The sequence below is a fragment of the Vigna unguiculata genome, chromosome 4, assembly GCF_004118075.2.
Source record: "Vigna unguiculata cultivar IT97K-499-35 chromosome 4, ASM411807v1, whole genome shotgun sequence".
NCBI classification, from domain to species: Eukaryota; Viridiplantae; Streptophyta; class Magnoliopsida; order Fabales; family Fabaceae; genus Vigna; species Vigna unguiculata.
Window position 1 is genome coordinate 828,800 of NC_040282.1, and position 17,807 is coordinate 846,606.

The 17,807-nt window shown below is 36.7% G+C and overlaps 3 protein-coding genes across 6 annotated transcripts; all 3 read left to right on the plus strand.

Moving 5' to 3' along the window:
* Positions 1–732: 732 nt before the first annotated feature.
* LOC114182171 lies at positions 733–2,031 on the plus strand. Its single transcript, XM_028068966.1, has one exon. The coding sequence runs from the start codon at positions 911–913 to the stop codon at positions 1,886–1,888; it is 978 nt and encodes a 325-aa protein (XP_027924767.1). The 5' UTR covers positions 733–910; the 3' UTR covers positions 1,889–2,031.
* An 8,577-nt stretch (positions 2,032–10,608) lies between these two features.
* LOC114182172 lies at positions 10,609–12,898 on the plus strand. Of its 3 annotated transcripts, none has more exons than XM_028068967.1 (2): positions 10,609–10,726; positions 11,871–12,898. In XM_028068967.1, exon 2 carries the CDS (start codon positions 11,899–11,901, stop codon positions 12,769–12,771), a length of 873 nt encoding a protein of 290 aa, XP_027924768.1. In that variant the 5' UTR covers positions 10,609–10,726; positions 11,871–11,898; the 3' UTR covers positions 12,772–12,898. The 3 variants fall into 3 exon arrangements, with proteins under 3 accessions (XP_027924768.1, XP_027924770.1, XP_027924769.1); XM_028068969.1 differs by having other exon boundaries at positions 10,620–10,726; positions 11,875–12,898; XM_028068968.1 differs by having other exon boundaries at positions 10,632–10,725; positions 11,866–12,898.
* A 3,047-nt stretch (positions 12,899–15,945) lies between these two features.
* Positions 15,946–17,609, plus strand: LOC114182170. Of its 2 annotated transcripts, none has more exons than XM_028068964.1 (2): positions 15,946–16,061; positions 16,530–17,609. In XM_028068964.1, exons 1-2 carry the CDS (start codon positions 15,961–15,963, stop codon positions 17,470–17,472), a joined length of 1,044 nt encoding a protein of 347 aa, XP_027924765.1. In that variant the 5' UTR covers positions 15,946–15,960; the 3' UTR covers positions 17,473–17,609. The 2 variants fall into 2 exon arrangements, with proteins under 2 accessions (XP_027924765.1, XP_027924766.1); XM_028068965.1 differs by having other exon boundaries at positions 15,949–16,061; positions 16,565–17,609.
* The last annotated feature ends 198 nt before the right edge of the window (positions 17,610–17,807 follow it).

Consider the following 17,807-nt stretch of genomic DNA (forward strand, 5'->3'; position numbering starts at 1 on the left):
GATGCTGCGTGATTAAAATAACCTACCCAAGAATAATGCATCCCTTTCAGTAACTGTGAAAAGATTATTATGTTTTATTTAATTTTTTTCAATCAGCAAATCACTAATATACTATAAACGAAGTATTTAGGGTAATTCAACCTAAAACATGCATTTTAAATACCAACACTATACCAACCTTTCCTCTGCATATTTGTTCATTTTCATCCACCACGACCTTTCGATTTTAGTTGTTCCTTGTTCGTGTTCTTCATATTTCCAGTACAAGGTTCATTCATTGATTCATTGAAAGTAACTAAATTCATAGTCTCTGAGATAACTTAACGTGACTTGAGCACTAAACGCATACTTGAACCTGATTCAAATGCATACTTTGACCTTAACGGAACTGACAGCAATACATTAAACGAGATTAATTACTTACTAGTTATAGATAGGAAAAACAACCTCGGTGATTAACTAAGTTCTCAACAAAACTTACTCATCCACACAAACATAGTAACAATATAAAAAAAGGGAAATATGTATATCCTAGATGAAATGACGTAGATGAATAAACAAGTTAAATGACAGATCAAGAAAAGGAGCACCAGACCAAAGTGAACAAGACAATAGAGAGAATTAGATGCTATGCAAATCAAATAATCTGCGGAAGAATAACGCTTCCCTTGCGGGTCATATGCAAGATTCTATATGCCTTTTCATGGTGGACCAAAGAGTCTATAATATCTGCTAATAAATCTCCCTTCTTATGAACATCCCGAGCATGCAGAGCTAAGAAAATTCAGCATTGTTGGTGCTGAACAACACAGCACCCTTCAACTTTGTTTTGGGTAAATCACTGCAAAAGGTACTCCATTCCAAGTCTCTAGGTTGTACCACATATTTTACATTGTGTGTATATATTGCAATGGGTAACATTCTACGCAGCGGTGGTCTTCTCAGCAATGGCGGAACTGGGGATGACCCTTGCCATGTTCAGCTGGGAAAATATGCCGCCATTGCTTTATCAGAAAGGCAAGTTATGATGCAACAAAATGGTGGAGTCTTGGAGAGCTGGAACATAACATACGAAGTAGGTGCTTCAGCCTGTGCACTACAACTAACAAGAGAATGTGACTACACTAAAAACGTCAAGGGTTTACGCTTACAACTCCGCAGCGAGACAACCAAACGCAGTGGAGATCTTGCAGAGTTCGATTTCTTTTTAGACGTGCAAACAATAAATGGAGACGATTTCGTGGTATCTCCTCGCTGGTTCGCCATCTGCGGCGTTCATACAACAACATCACTCAATCAACACAAGAGGGTTAACAACAAAACGGGTAGTGTTTCGGACATGGACATGTATTTGTATGGCGAGGGACACAAAGGGGGTTTTATTGTTCTCGAGAGGAAGAAAAAGAGTGGTCATTTATTACCTTTTGAAGTGACTTTGGCGCATTATCATGCTACTGGTTCAGGCATTAATGATTACCGTAAGATTAAACCAGATTTTGGGCTTTCTATGGTCGCAAAGATTCGATCAATCGGTGGGAATTTGACCATAATGGTGGATGGTCCTGAACAGCACCCTTCTTCTGCATTATTGTACATGTTTGATGAAGTAAGTAGAAATGGTTATTGGCATCGTGACATGTGCCCTCACTGCGCTAAAAATCCGAAGAAGCAGAACCGAGAACAGTGGCAGTCTGAGAGTGAAGACAGTGATAGTACTCCCAAAGGAGTATCTCTGGGTGGAAGCGGAAAAAATGTAAGAGTGATTTCCAATGGTGGGAAGTTTGGAGGTGATGGTAATGGAAATTTCTATGAGAGAAATGTTTTTAATGTGATTTATCAGCATCAATGGTCTGAAAACAAGAGTGTTTCTGGAAGAACATATACGTAGGAGCTGCAGTTTCTGTACTGAATAATATAGCAGCTTGTATTATTGATAACCTAACATGTCCAAGGTGTGTTTGTGTGTAATTTGCTTGTACTTTGAAGTTTATTTTTCTATATAATAAATGTTAAAAGAGAATCCTATGAATATGTTTTGTTTTAGTGAAAATAATCTGTTAGCTATGGAAAGAATCAAACTTAATCCAACAAAAGAGTTCGAACAACTGAGCAAGAATAACACTTGATATATAGATAGAATTAGATTCTATATATATAATTGATACGCTGATATGTGAGAATATCATTACATACCAGACCAAAATGAAAATAGAAACTTTGTTTACATTCTTAGATGTCCCAAAGTTCATACAAACACAATATGATTATCCTTAGATACAAACAAAGTATGATGATCAAGTTACTGAAGCCACTATACAACTGTTGACAAACAAGTCTCTCTAGATAAACACTCTTTGTATTCAGATTTGTTGTGTCTTGAAATGAAGCACTACATGGTCCTTTTATAGGCCTTTGGACATTACCCTTCAACTACATTCATTAAATATAACTACTACCTAACTCACAATTAATACAACAACTTCTAACTACCCATTAATACAACAACTTCTAATTACCCACCTTCCAACTACCAACTACACACCTTCCAACTACCAACTATCCACATTTAAGTTTACCTAACAAAATCCCCCCATAAACTTAAATGCTCTTCTTGTCCTTCATTCCAAGTATCATCTTGTTGTTCTCAAACAAAGAGGATGGCAGCGGCTTTGTAAACATATCTGCAGCTTGTGCACGACTTTCAACGTGCTCCAACTCTACATTTCCTTCTTTCACTTGTTCTCGGATGAAGTGAAATCGAACATCAATGTGCTTGCTTCTCTCATGATTGACCGGGTTCTTTGCCAATTCAATGGCTGACTTGTTATCAACTCGGATCACAGTCCCCTTTTCTTGCTTCAATTCCAGTTTACTTAGAAGGTTTCTAAGCCAAACTGCATGGCAGACACTCCAGGATGCTGCAACGTACTCTGCTTCACATGTTGACAGTGTTACAATGGGCTGTTTCTTTGAAAGCCAGGTGAACGCTGTGCTCCCCATAAAGAATACATATCCAGACGTGCTTTTCCGGTCATCAACATCTCCACACCAATCACTGTCTGAGTAGCCGACTAGTCGGTAATCATCTGTCCTGGTATACATCAGACCAAGTGACACAGTTCCTCTCACATACCTTAGAATTCTCTTTAAGGCCTTCCAATGAGTATACCTTGGTTCTTCCATATACCGACTTGCTATTCCAACACTCAGCATTAAATCTGGTCTGGTATTTGTAAGATACCTGAGACTTCCAATCAGACTTCGATATTTGCTCGCATCAACTCGGTCTCCATCTGTATACTTAGAAAGTTTTGTGCCAGGTTCCATAGGGGTGGAAACCGGGTTGCAACTTGTCATCTTGAACTTCTTTAAGACCTCCTCAGCATACCTTTCCTGCGACACAAAGATACCGTCCTTCCCTTGAATGACTTCCAAACCAAGGAAATACTTCATAAGACCTAAGTCGGTCATCTCGAACTCCTTCTTCATCACTTCTTTAAATGCTTCAATTAGCTCAGCATTATTCCCTGTGAAGATAAGATCATCAACATAGAGGGCAATGAACATCACATCTTCTCCTTTCTTCTTTATGTAAAGAGCATGTTCATAAGGGCACTGCTCATACCCATTCTTCTTGAAGTAAGTGTCGATTCTTTCATTCCATGCTCGTGGAGCTTGCTTCAGGCCATAAAGTGCCTTCTTCAATCTCAGGACTTTCTTCTCTTTGCCTCTTCGCATGTATCCAAGTGGCTGTTCAACATATACTTCCTCTTCCAAGACTCCATTCAGAAATGCTGACTTCACATCCATCTGCAAGATTGTCCATCTTTGTTGAGCTGCTAAGGAAATCAACAACCTGATTGTTTCCATCCTCGTCACTGGAGCAAATACTTCATCATAGTCTATTCCTTCCTTCTGCTTGTACCCCTTCACTACGAGTCGAGCTTTGTATCGCTCAACTTCTCCTTCAGCGTTTGTTTTCTTCTTGTACACCCACTTTACGCCAATAGGTCGAGCTCCTTTGGGCAAATCGGTTAGCTCCCACGTGTTGTTGCGTTCGATTGCTCCGATCTCTTCATTCATTGCAATTTGCCACTTCTCCTCCTGCACGGCCTCTTCAAAGTTCAAGTCTTCCGAATCTGCCAAGAAACATACAACATGTACTTCGTCAGTCGAGTTGTATATGTCTTGCAAGCTTCGTGCTCTAGGCTGTAGAGGTTCATCTTCTTCATCAGAAGTCTCATGATCTCTCACAGCTGGTGGTGTATCTACTTCCAAGCTTCTAGACTCCTTCTCCGAGTTGTTCCACTTCCACTCGCTCTCTTCATCAACTTGAACATCTCGGCTCATAATCACCTTCTTTGTTATTGGGTTGAACAACCTATACGCTTTGGTTTTTTCATCGTACCCAATAAACACGTACTTCTTGCTCCGATCTTCAAGTTTGGTCCTTTGTTGAGCAGGAACATGACCATAAGCAATGCTACCAAACACTTTGAGGTGAGACACACTCGGCTTTCTTCCGCTCCAGACTTCTTGCGGTGTTTTCTCGTTCAGCTTAGCATGTGGACATCTATTTTGCACATAGATGGCACATTGCACTGCTTCTGCCCAGAACTCCTTAGGCAAGTTCTTGCTTTTCAACATTGTACGAACCATGTCAAGTATGGTTCGATTTTTCCTCTCAGCTACTCCATTCTGTTGGGGTGAGTATGGTGCTGTCAGAAATCTCCTTATTCCTTGTTCCTCGCAATACTTCATGAGCTCAGATGAGATGAACTCGCCTCCTCGATCAGACCTAACAGATTTGATAGGCATACCGGTCTCCTTTTCAACTATTGCCTTGAACCTTTTAAACACTTGGAACACCTCGGATTTCTCCTTCAAAAAATACACCCATGTTTTTCTTGAAAAATCATCTATGAAAGAAATGAAATACCTTTTCCCACTGAAAGATTCAGGGGTAATTGGTCCACAAATGTCTGTGTGAATTAATCCGAGTTGTTCCTTTGCTCGGTACTCGGTAGTTCTTGGAAATGAGGTCCTTGGATGCTTCCCGAGTACGCACTCTTCACAAAATTTCTTTTCAAACTCCACCGTCGGGAGTCCTCGCACCATCTCCTTTTTCACCAACTCGGCTAGTCCACCAAAATGCAAGTGGCCAAACCGGAAGTGCCACATCATAGCTTCATCCTTCACGTCAAGTTTCAAGCACCTTTCTTGGACTATTTTTAGGTCCAGCTTGTACATCCTGTTCTTCTTCATCTCTACTCGAGCAATCAATCGGTCTGACTTATCTTTCAAGTATAGTACTCGGTCTTTCATCAGAACCGAGTAGCCTTTCTCCATCAGCTGGCCCATGCTCAATATGTTGCTCTTGAGATCGGGTATATAGTACACATCTCTGATTTCTCCAACTCGGTTGTTCTTCTGCAGGTACCAGATTGTACCCCAGCCTTTTACTGCCACCTTTGATGCATCTCCAAATGATACGTGTCCAGCGTCAACTTTGGTGAGCTCCTTAAAAAGATTCTCATCCCCACACATGTGGTTGCTTGCTCCTGTATCAAGGTACCAAACTGAGTTGTCAGAACAGCTCGGACTTAGCTCGGCACCTGATCTCCTGGACATCATCAATATTCCTTCTTCCTCAGCATCCTCAGAAAGGAAGTTCGTTTCCTTCTTGCTTTCAGATCGGCAATCCTTCGATTGTCCAACCTTCCCACAATTGTAACATTTGACTCCTGAGTAGCAGTCTTTAGCAAAATGACCGTACTTACCACATTTGAAGCACTCAACTCCTGAGTTGTTCGACTGACCGCCTCGGCCTCTACCACCACGACCTCCAGCTTGTCCTCGGCCACGCCAGTTTTGTTGGCCGACCTGTTCTTGACCTCTTTCATATCCTCCTCTGCCTCTACCACCTCGGCCTCGAGTGTTCTGAGTATAAGGAACCTTCTTCTCCCTAATGGTTGCCTTTGCTTGGAGTGCTTGATCAAGGGACTCCTCCTTCTTCTTCCTTCTCCGCTGCTCATGCGCTTCAAGCGACCCAGCAAGCTCTTCCACCGAGAGCGCTGTCAAGTCCTTTGATTCCTCTATTGCGCAAACTATATTCTCGAAGTCATCGGTTAACGACCTCAAGATTTTCTCCACCACTCGGCAAGCGGGCAGCGTCTCTCCATTTCTACCGAGCTGATTCGCTACGGTCTCAACTCGGGAGACGTACTCAGCAACCCCTTCATCTTCCTTCATCCTCATCCTTTCAAGCTCACCTCTGAGAGTTTGAAGCCGAACTTGCTTCACACGGTTATCCCCTTTGTATGCCTTCTCCAGAATATCCCACGCTTCTTTTGAAGACATAGCATTTGCTATCTTCTCAAAGCCGGACTCATCAACAGCTCGGTACAACACGTACAAAGCTGTTTTGTCTTTTGCTCGTGTTGTTTTTAACGTAGCAATCTGGGCTATCGTCATTTCTCCAACATCCTCTGGTTCTTGGTGCCCATTTTCGACCACCTCCCATACTTCTTGGGAACCAAGGAGAGCCTTCATTTGCAGACTCCAGTTATCATAGCTGACGCCTTTTGATAACTTCGGCAGGGGCATGCTGTTAGCTAAGCTGGCCATCTCTATCAAACTCTCTAACTCACTCAAACACTCAGGCTCTCAAGCTCTGATGCCAATTTGTTGACAAACAAGTCTCTCTAGATAAACACTCTTTGTATTCAGATTTGTTGTGTCTTGAAATGAAGCACTACATGGTCCTTTTATAGGCCTTTGGACATTACCCTTCAACTACATTCATTAAATATAACTACTACCTAACTCACAATTAATACAACAACTTCTAACTACCCATTAATACAACAACTTCTAATTACCCACCTTCCAACTACCAACTACACACCTTCCAACTACCAACTATCCACATTTAAGTTTACCTAACAACAACTACACAACACGCAAAAATGAAAAAGCAATAAAGTCACAGATATTGGAGTTCTTGGGATGATTAAAAGAGTTTCACTAGTCGTAATTTCAAGGATCATGAGAACAAAAACAACCAGAAAAGCATGAGATTCAAAGGTTCAACAAGAGTTTGAAGGAGATTCAAAGGTGAGAACAGTTAAGCTTCAACCTTTCAAGACAGTTTTGAGGAGGAATGAACGAATAAAAAAAGTTTGAATGAATGCTTCAATGGATTGTATGGTGAAACAAAATTTCAATGGAGATACAATGATGATAAAAGATTGTGGATAAAATTCTTATTGGTTTTACTGAATATGGTGACTAAATTATTGGAGCAAGAATTAGATGCCATCTAAATTATTGTGCGGAAGATTAACGCTTCCCTTGACGTTACTGTGGGAAGAATCTATAATCTATCTATTTATATTCTTTCCATACGTACACAAACCAATGAACTGCACCACCAAATTGTTCGTCTTCACCTTCATCGGAATTATCGAAAAAATCCATTGAGGTGGTCGAGTTGCACGTGCAGGTATGGTTGGATTCATGTCTAGCTAGATTGATCTTTAAACTTAGAAAGTAATGTTTTAATATTGGAAGGGAAGTGATCGGAGTTGAATTTATAAAATCAATTTTATTCTCTAAATTATTAGCAGAGAAATCGATACTACCATGTTTCATGATTATGATTATGCAGATACGTTGTTGCAGCATAGCAATGGGGAATAGTCCTAGCGGTCCTCGTCTTCTGGGAAATGGAAAGTATTCTTCTTACAATATTACACTAGGATGGGTTTTCTCTCTCAGGAGATGAAAAGAAGCAATGAAAAACGACGCAACATGGTGACATAGGTTTTTCAGTAGTGGTGAAGATTGGAATGCTTCATGGGCATTTCCGAGTTCGGCATTACTTTACATGATTGAAGAAGTGATTCAAGCAAGGACGTGGAAGCGTCCTGCATGCCCTCATTGCAAGACCATTCAATCGCAGCGTCGATGGTTGTCTGAGAGTGAAGACAGCGACACCACTTTTCCGGCACCACCATCTCATGGAACCCAACAAACCACATCAAATAATGGACGCTTCAATGGGGATGGCATCGGTAGTATGATTCGAGCAAACAAAGTTAGCTTTAATAAATGGTGGAGATAACTTACGCACGCCAACAACTCTCCTTTTATCTTGTGTGATCCTCCAAGTTGCTTCTGATATACATCAATTTGGATTTTCCGTTGAATTTTAATGTATTATTCGTTTGTTGTATCTTCAAAATACAACAAAGAAATATAGTTTTACTTAAGGTACCGGTGTGTTTTTTTTATCAATAAAGAATATAAATAAATAAAAAAGCACTTGTGAAATATTTTAACCCTTTAAAAAAAATACAAAACCTATGTATGTAGATGTAAAAGTTTGACATCATCAACCAAAACAAGCGAAAAACTAACAAAGACAATGGATCACAAGCTAAAGCATCTAAGAGGCAAAACTTCATATACAATAAAGACAAATATAATAAGATACCAAATATAGTGTAATACTCAACAAAAAGACAGTATCAAAAACTTCAATAAAAAATTTATACTCATAGCCTGCAAGATTTAGTCCTCCGTGATCCCCTCACTAAAATAAATTATAAAATATATATTTTAAAAAAATTTGATATAGAAGTCAGGCAGATTTAAATAATTACCCAATATATATCTTAAATAATTATAAAAAAGCATTTTTTTTTTATAAAAAAGGGACACACAAAAAAGTAACAATATTTAAATAATTATAAAAAAATATTAAATATATATCCTAAGGACAATAATATTTTGACTACTAAATTTTAACAATTTTCTTTTATAACATGAAATGTCATCTTTCAAGTGGTTTTGAAATATTGAGAATGAGAAAATGGAAAACCACTTAAAATATGACACCTAAAGTTGTAAGACAAAATTGTCTAAATTTAGTAGTCAAAAAATCATTTTCCTAAAAATAACTTACAAAAATAAGGAAATAAGAAAACGTAATACAATTTTTATTACAATACCTAATAAGTTAAAAGTGTTTTTAAAAATAAAACAGGTAAGGAGACAAATATAAATATTGAAATAGGATCATTATTGTTTTTTTACATGGGTTGAGGCATCTTAATGTCTCACTCTTTTATTTCTGCATTAGTTATTATTGATAAAAAAAAACTGATTTATGATTTTTAGGGTTAAATATGTTTTTAGTCTCCTTAATTTTTAGTGAAAATTGAAATATAAAAATAAATATTCATGACCTCATTGCCTTAAGGTTTTGTAGTTAAAAGTGATGTCAAATAACTTATATATGTAAGACCAATGTCATATATATATATATATATATATATATATATATATATATATATATATATATATATATATATATATATATATATATATATATATATATATATATATATATATCAAAGAAGTTTTGTTTCGAGCTCTCTTATATTAGTACAATTATATTTATCAAAATATACTTTTATTTCATATTTGGTTTGTGAATTAGTTTATGTTTGTTATTAGATGAACTGATCACTCATCTTATTTTACTGATTTGGGATTGAGTGGAAATTGCATCAGAGTAGGAAAGACTTTCTGCCACCTTCCACTTTGGCCTTCCACACCATCTTCACCACACGAACGACATCATAACAGTGCTAATGATCGAGAAGCGCGACCACAGGCAGATCGAGAACGACGCAGTACCTTCGAACCACCATTGGTGTAGCTTCATTCACGTTCCTGCACTCACGAAACGAACCAGTTTTTTCGCCAAAATCCCGTTGCAACAAGACGGAACGAACCCAATGATCCAGAACGCGCCATTGATTATTCCACACAGACGAACCACAACGAACCTGGCCAACGCACGTCCACCACGCCAGAAAACTCAACGCTGCAACATATGAACCAAGCCATCACGAACCCTAGTTGCGAGATTCACTACTTAGCAAAGCCTCATGAGATCTTCATAACCACCGCAACAAGAGTCACGAACACAACAACGTCACGAACCCATTTAGAATGCAATGCTTTCGCCACTCCATTGCTACACTTCTCCAACTCCTTGATGAAACTTACGCAGAGGATCGAAGAGGGAAATAGGAGGGTTATGGTTTTTGCGCACCAGAGAAAGGAGATGGACTGTTTCTGGTTTTGGAGATTTTTATCCCTCCTTCTGGCTCGGTCAATTGAAAACTGAGGCATATCACCATCTTCTGCCTCGGATCCTAACACCTAAAGCCATCTGTCTCGGGTTTGTAGCAACTGAAGCATAAATTGGTTTTACTGGTCCAAATAATTCTCTTCCTGGTAATAGATGTTAGAAATATATTTAAGACTCTAGCTCGTTATAGAGTCTTGATCTAAGTGATTTATTTAAACCGTCACCGATAAATTATACTAAAGTCTAATAAGAACAAAATGAAAGCAGCAACTTCACTGAATGGAAAGAATCTGATAAAAGTAAGTGCAAGAGCATGATGAGAATTATGTTGCAAAGATATAGAAGAGTGATAATATAATGGAGCAAGAATTAGATGCCATCTAAATTATTCTGCGGAACATTAACGCTTCCCTTGATGTTACACTGTGGTGGGAAGAATCTACAATCTATCTATTTATATTCTTTCCATATGTGAACACAGCATCAACAGCACCAAATTGTTATATTTATCGTTCATCGGAATTATCGAAAGAGTTCATTTCAGGTGGTCGAGTTGCACAGGTATGGTTGAATTTATGTCTAGCTACGTTGATCTTTCAAGTTTTAGGATAATTAGTTGTGTACTTTCCTTATGGCGTTTGTTTTTGTATATTTTTATCTGCATATATTCTTTTTATGATAAAAGAAATATCTGGATAGGTTTTTGTTTCTTAGATTAATTAATCTGACACAGTAAAATTTAAGGAAAGTGACAAGGTTATCTGTTAATTTTGTAATGGTTATCTCTTTATTTTTAATCTCTGCTCCTACTTTACTTCTCTTAATTTTAGTTCATGTTTCAATTTTTTTCTGATGAGATACTATGAAACCGGTGATTTGATTTTCACTTAATAAATACTGAAGATAGGGAACAATCACTTACATTCAGAATTGCAGAAAAAATTTCAAAACCAAAATTCATTTCCTAATTTCGAAAAATTTAAATATATTTTTAGTCGATCAATTTTAACACACAATTAGAATTCATCTGGATTCTAAATGTTAATACACTTTTATCTAAAACTTAAAAAATAAGAAATATAATTCTTTTCATTTAAGTTAAATTTCTTTTATATATCAAACGCATCTCAAGTTAAAATTGGAATCTTTGAGAACATTTGACGCGTTCTTCATTCAATGTCAATGGAGAGGTTTAAAGTTCCAAAAGTATTAACTTGTATAATTATATTTATTTTTAAAATTTAAAAATTAAAATATATCAAAATTTAAAAAATAAATAAATTCAATATCATGTCAAATTTAGAGAATAAAAATCCGATTATTAGAAAATTTGAGTAAAAGTGTGTACCGAATGCGATTAAATATATTAAGACGAAATTTTTGTTGGGAATAATCCAAGTGTGAGTTAAAGTTTCACATTAGATATAATAGACAAAGTTAAACACTGTATAAGAATAAATATCCATAACATCATTGCCTTAAAGTTTTTGTGTAAAATGGTGTCAAATATTTTATATGTATAAGACTAATGTCATATAATCATATGCAACCAGAATCTCTCGATCACTATAACCATGACCCGGATGTATATAATCCCAACAATTCTAAATAAGACAGGTTGTACTTGAGTTTTTGTCTGTATTGATTCTTCCAACATGTTGGAAGACAACTGAATGTTATTGATATGGGTGATGTGTGCCGATAGAAAGATGGGTGGAAATTGTTGAATAGAAATGGGGAATAGTCCTAGCGGGCCTCGTCTTCTGGTGAATGGAAACTATTCTTCTTACGACATTAAACTGGGAAAAGCGGATACCATTAGCGTGACAAAAGATGAAGAGTTTTATGACGGGAATTCATCTTGGGCACTCGTGTACAACATAGACGGACTGTTATGTAAACTTTCCATAGACAAAAGCACCCGTGATAATACATTATTCATCAATGTAATGGAATATTGTGGACGTATTTTCATAACAGTGAAAAATGAAAAAGAAGCTGGTCTTGTTTGCCGAATAACTCCACAGTTCGCCCCGTGGTATTTGGCCAAACATTCGACAAAACATGGTCAATCATCGAGGGGCGACATACGAACGTGCACTTTGCCATATGCGTATGGAACAAGGAAAGGTCTTCTTATTACGCAGAAAAAGAAGAAGAGCCATGAAGAAGGAGGGTACATGGTAACCATAGCACACTATTACGTGAATACTGCTAGTGATGGAGATAAGGGTGCAAGTGAACTGGATTTGGGTTTTTCAGTTGTGATGAAGATTGGATTGAATAATGGGCGATTAGATTTTAATGTAGATGGCCCTGTGGAACACCCTTCTTCGGCATTACTTTACATGATCGAAGAAGTGGTTAGAACAGGGACGTGGAACCCTTCTGCATGCCCTCATTGCAAGAATATCCAATCGCAGCGCCGTAGATGGCTGTCTGAGAGTGAAGACAGCGACGCCCCTTTTCCGGCACCGCCACGTTATGGAGGCTCACAAAACACAGCAAATATGGGACGCTTCAATGGGGATGCTAACGGTAGTATGATTCGAGCAAAGGAAGTTAAGTTTTCGAATGAAAATTACTTTGGGAAATGGTGGAAATGACTTATATATAGTGTGCACATGTTATAGGATTAACGAATTTTAATGAAAATTCTGTTTTTGAGTTATGAAATGCACGATTTTATTAGTTGAATAGAAATTTGATATTAGACAATGGTTCGGAGGTTTTCATAGTCTGCTTTGCAAAAGTTGGACATGGATTTGGAAGAATCAATGAAAAATAATGGAATTAACGAGTGGAAAAGACAAAAATCAAAGTGGGTAGAAAATATGAGAAATATTAACACAATATTTTTAACAAAGTTATGACAAATATTATTTTTAACAAAGTTATGACAAATTTTTTATTTAGGTAAAAAAATATTATTTTATTACTTTATTTTAATTAAAAAATAAAAAATTAATTTACTTTAATTCTATTTTTATAAATTTTGTTAAGTTTGTCAAAAAATAATTCTTCATAATTAAAAGAATCTGAGCAAGAATAACATTTGATATATGATAGAGAATTACATTATATATATATATATATATATATATATATATATATATATATATATATATATATATATATTTGATGTGCTGATATGAGAGAATATATCATTATATACCAGGCCAAAATAAAAATAGAAACTTGTGTACATTTCTTAGATGTCTCAAAGTTAATAAAACACAATATGATGATGAAGTTACTACGGTCATTACATTACACCATCCTTAGATGTCCTAGAGTTCATACAAACAAATGATGATCAAGAAGCCACTATTACATCTATACACTACAAGAAATACGATAGAGATGGGTGATAATTTGTAGAATTAAATGCCATCTAAATTATTCTGCGGAAGATTAACGCTTCCCTTGATGTTGATGTTACAGTGGGAAGAATCTATAACTTATCTATTTATATTCTTTCCATATCTGCACGCACCAATCACCAAATTCTTCGTCTTCACGTTCATCGGAATTATCGAAAAAATTCATTCAGGTGGTCGAGTCGAACTTGCAGGTATGATGGGATTTATGTATATTTCCAGGTGGTGGAAGTGGTGTAGACATAGGTTTTTCAGTTATGGTGAAGATCGGAGTGGGTAATGGGCGATTGAAGAAGTGGTTCGAACTGGGAAGTGGAACCCTTCTGCATGCCCTCATTGCAAGAATCTCCAATGGCAGCGTAGATTGCTATCTGAGAGTGAAGACAGCGACACCCCTTCTCCGGCGCCGCCATGCAGGCTCACAAAACACAGCAAATATGGGACGCTTCAATGGGGATGCTAACGGTAGTATAATTCAAGCAACTAAAATTAACTTTAAAAGTGGTGGTGGAGATAACTTATAGTCTACCAAATTCAACCGTCTGCGTCTTGCTGTATGATGTGAATGTGGGGTTCGTGATGAGGCGCGTTCTGCAGCGAAGGGGACTCGCCTTCTTCGTTCTGCTCCGACGAAGGTTCGAAGTTGCTGCGAAGATGGCTGATGTGCTCCTTAGGAATACAAAAGTGTGAGTGTAAGTCCTATATTGACTAGAGATGAGAAAGCATAACACTGTATTAAAATAAAATACCCATAAATCCATTGTCTTAAGGTTTTGGATTGAAAGTGGTGTCAATTCATTATGTGGTTGTACTCGGATCTCATTAATGTTGTATCTCCCCACTAATACCCCTCCTTCAAAACCTAACATCAAGATTTTAAAAGGTCTTATTAGTGTTATATCTTTCCAGTAAAACCTCGTCTTCTGTAAATCTAACAATGCTCGGGGATGACTTTGAGATTCGAATCAGGCGCAAAGGTGTTCGCTTTCTGAATCGTTGTTAACCATTCTAAAATAATGAATTTGATAGGTTTTGTCCAAATTAATTGAATGTCAAGCGGTTGTACAGGGTAATTTCATCATTTAACTAATTTTATAACATGTTTAACCACTTATTTGAATTCACTTAACCCATTTTTTTTTTCTCATGGCCTAAATCAACAGTAATCGTAGTGTGTTTCAACAAACACTCAACCCTTGCTTATTCTTAATTAAAATAACTCAAAACTTTAAAAAGATTATTGTTAAAGGCCAAGTGGTGGTCCAATATCATATAATCATTTAACCAAATTTATAATAGATTTAACCATTTCATTGAACTCACTTAACCAAGTCTCTTTTTTTTTTTCATGTAACTAAAGAATATATTTACACTATGTGGGAAACTCTCAATCATTGCTAACCATTTTATATAAGTGTCCAATATAAGATAATTTTGAGATGAATTAGGCAATTATCTTATTTTGCTTTTGTTGAATTTTTGTATAAATCACCCCAATTTTAATTATTTTCCAATTTCCAATATCAATAGAGTCAAAGTGACAAAATAAAGAAAATATATGAATTTTAAGCAATTTTGACCAAAACTAACACTGGTGCATATGAGCAGCAATGATGAAGCTTAAGCCACAAAAGTAAACTTATTGCAAAAGGAAGCATCAAAGGAAGCATCAAGTTCTGAACCTGAGGCTAAGCCATAAAAACTCCTTCTCTAGGAAGTTATCTCTAGAGCTGCAACACAAGAACATGACCTGAACCACAAAGGAAACTCAATCAGGAAGGAAACCTATGTTGCGGGAGCAATAAGTACACTGTTGAGCACTGTACTAAACAATTTATAAAAACAGAGTTGCACCTTTGTTTAGAAAGACTTTTTGGAGTGGTTCTTTTGAGATATTTTTAAAGAGCTTCATAGGCACTTATCTTTGTACTTAGTAAACATTAATAGAGGACTTAAGAGAGGATGATTCTTCAATATCTTATATTGTATTCATCTATTATGAGGAGTTGAACATCTTTAAATGTTGAAGCAAGGATGTAACCCTTTGCAATTCTCTTGTATTAGTATTGTTATATCTATTAAAGTATGTTATTTTATATTTGTGAATTAAATTATGTTTGTTTTACTGATTTGGGATTAAGTGGAAACCAGTTTCAAATTAGATGTTAGGAGTAGACCTAAGACTCTGGCCGGTTATAGAGTCTTGATCATAATGCAATGCAAGTGGTTTATTGCTAAAGTCTAGTAAGAACAAAATGAAAGCAGCAAATGGAAATAATCTAATAAAAGTAAGTGCAAGAGCATGATGATATATTGGAGCAAGAATTAGATGCCATCTAAATTATTCTGCGGAAGATAAACGCTTCCCTTGATATTACCGTGGGAAGAATCTATAATCTATCTATTTATATTCTTATGTGCACACAGCAATATGAACTGCAACACCAACTTCTTCGTCTTCAAGTTCATCGGAATTCTCGAAAAAATCGATTGAGGTGGTCGAGTTGCACGTGCGGGTATGGTTGGATTTATGTCTAACTAGGTTTATCTTTCCACGTTTTGGGATAATTAGTTGTTTGCTTTTCTTACAGCATTTGCTTTTCTACATTTTTATCAGCATAGATTTTGCTTCCTATATAGGTTCCCTTAATCCCAGAAACTAATCTTTTAATGTTTGGAGTAAGGTGAAACGGTTATCGCTCTATCTTTAATCTCTGGCAATTTTTTACATGTTAGGTTATATTTTATATATATATATTTATATATATATATTTTATGATTATAGTCATCGAGAAGATTGTTATTCCATATTACATGATATTAGTTTTACATATATAAGATATTTGATACTACTTTAATCTATAATTTTAAGACAATGGTACCATATGTCTTTATTTTTATATAGTGTTTAACTTTGTCTATTTTATTTAATGTGAGACTTTTTTTACTCACACTTCAACTATTCTCACCATATTGATTCCAAGTGAACATGGATTAATGTGGCAAAATTGTTGCACAGAAATGGGGAACAGTCCAAGCGGCACTCGTCTTCTAGGAAACGGAAAGTATTCTTACAATATTAAAATGGGCGAAGCGGCTACCATTAGCGTGTTAAAAGATGAAAAGAGGCCACGCTGGAAACTCGTGTACGACGTAGACGGAATGACATCTTCTGTTCTTTGCGTATTCAAAACCACCGACAAAAATTTAGGTAATGATGTAATATTCGTCGAAGTAGCAGATTGCGATGCCGACGAAGAAACAGAGGGGGATTCAAAGGTTGTTCGTCCCGAACCACGTCAAAATTTTGGCGTAAAAATGGAAAAGGGAAAAAATGAAACTGGTCTGTTTTCCGTATATGTTTTGAATGATAATGATCCCTTAGCGGCAGGGGAAGTAAGAAAGCAAGGTGTATCACGGAGGGGCGAGGTAGAAACGCAGTTTTGGGCATATGGGTGTGGAACAAGGAAGGGTCTTTTTGTTGTGGTGAAGAAGAAGAAGAAGAGCAATGAAAAACTAGCGTACATGGTAACCGTGGCGCATTATTACGTGAATAGTGGGAGTGGTTGTGGTGTTGATATGGGTTTTTCAGTTGTGGTGAAGATCGGAGTGAATAATGGGGTGTTAGATTTTAGCGTCGATGGCCCTGAGGAACACCCTACTTCGGCGTTACTTTTCATGATCGAAGAAGTGATTCAAACGGCGTCGTGGAACCCTTCTGCATGCCCTCATTGCAAGAATATCCAATCGCAGCGCCGTAGATGGCTGTCTGAGAGTGAAGAAGACAGCGACGCACCTTTTCCGGCACCGCCACGTTATGGAGGCTCACAAAACACAGCAAATAAGGGACGCTTCAACGGCGATGGCATCGGTAGTATGATTCAAGCAAAGGAAGTTAACTTCAATAAATGGTGGAGATTCCGATAACCCGGCAGATATGTAATATGGATACCGATATTTTGAGACCATATTTTTTTAACCACTTATGACATGATAAATGTTATAAGAAAAAGTTGTCAAAAATTTAGTAATTAAAATATTATTGTCTTTTTTTTTTATTATGATTTGATATTGTCCTTTAATTACTATTTACTTTTTCTTCTAGAAATATAAAACTTAATTCTTATTAAGACTAATTTATCTTTATAAGAATTATCAAATGGTGTTAAAAGAACTTTTTACATGTAATATATAGGTTAAATTACTCTTTTGATCCCTCTATTTGTTATGAAATTTCAGTTTGGTCCTTAGGTTTTTCGTCA

What these genes read in the sequence shown, in the direction of transcription:
- LOC114182171 (XM_028068966.1), top strand. Translation starts at nt 911, where the DNA reads ATGGGTAACATTCTACGCAGCGGTGGTCTTCTCAGCAATGGCGGAACT.
- LOC114182172 (XM_028068967.1), top strand. Translation starts at nt 11,899, where the DNA reads ATGGGGAATAGTCCTAGCGGGCCTCGTCTTCTGGTGAATGGAAACTAT.
- LOC114182170 (XM_028068964.1), top strand. Translation starts at nt 15,961, where the DNA reads ATGTGCACACAGCAATATGAACTGCAACACCAACTTCTTCGTCTTCAA. An exon ending in TGGTCGAGTTGCACGTGCGG is followed by an intron (nt 16,062 to 16,529) that starts GTATGGTTGGAT and finishes ATTGATTCCAAG; the next exon opens with TGAACATGGATTAATGTGGC.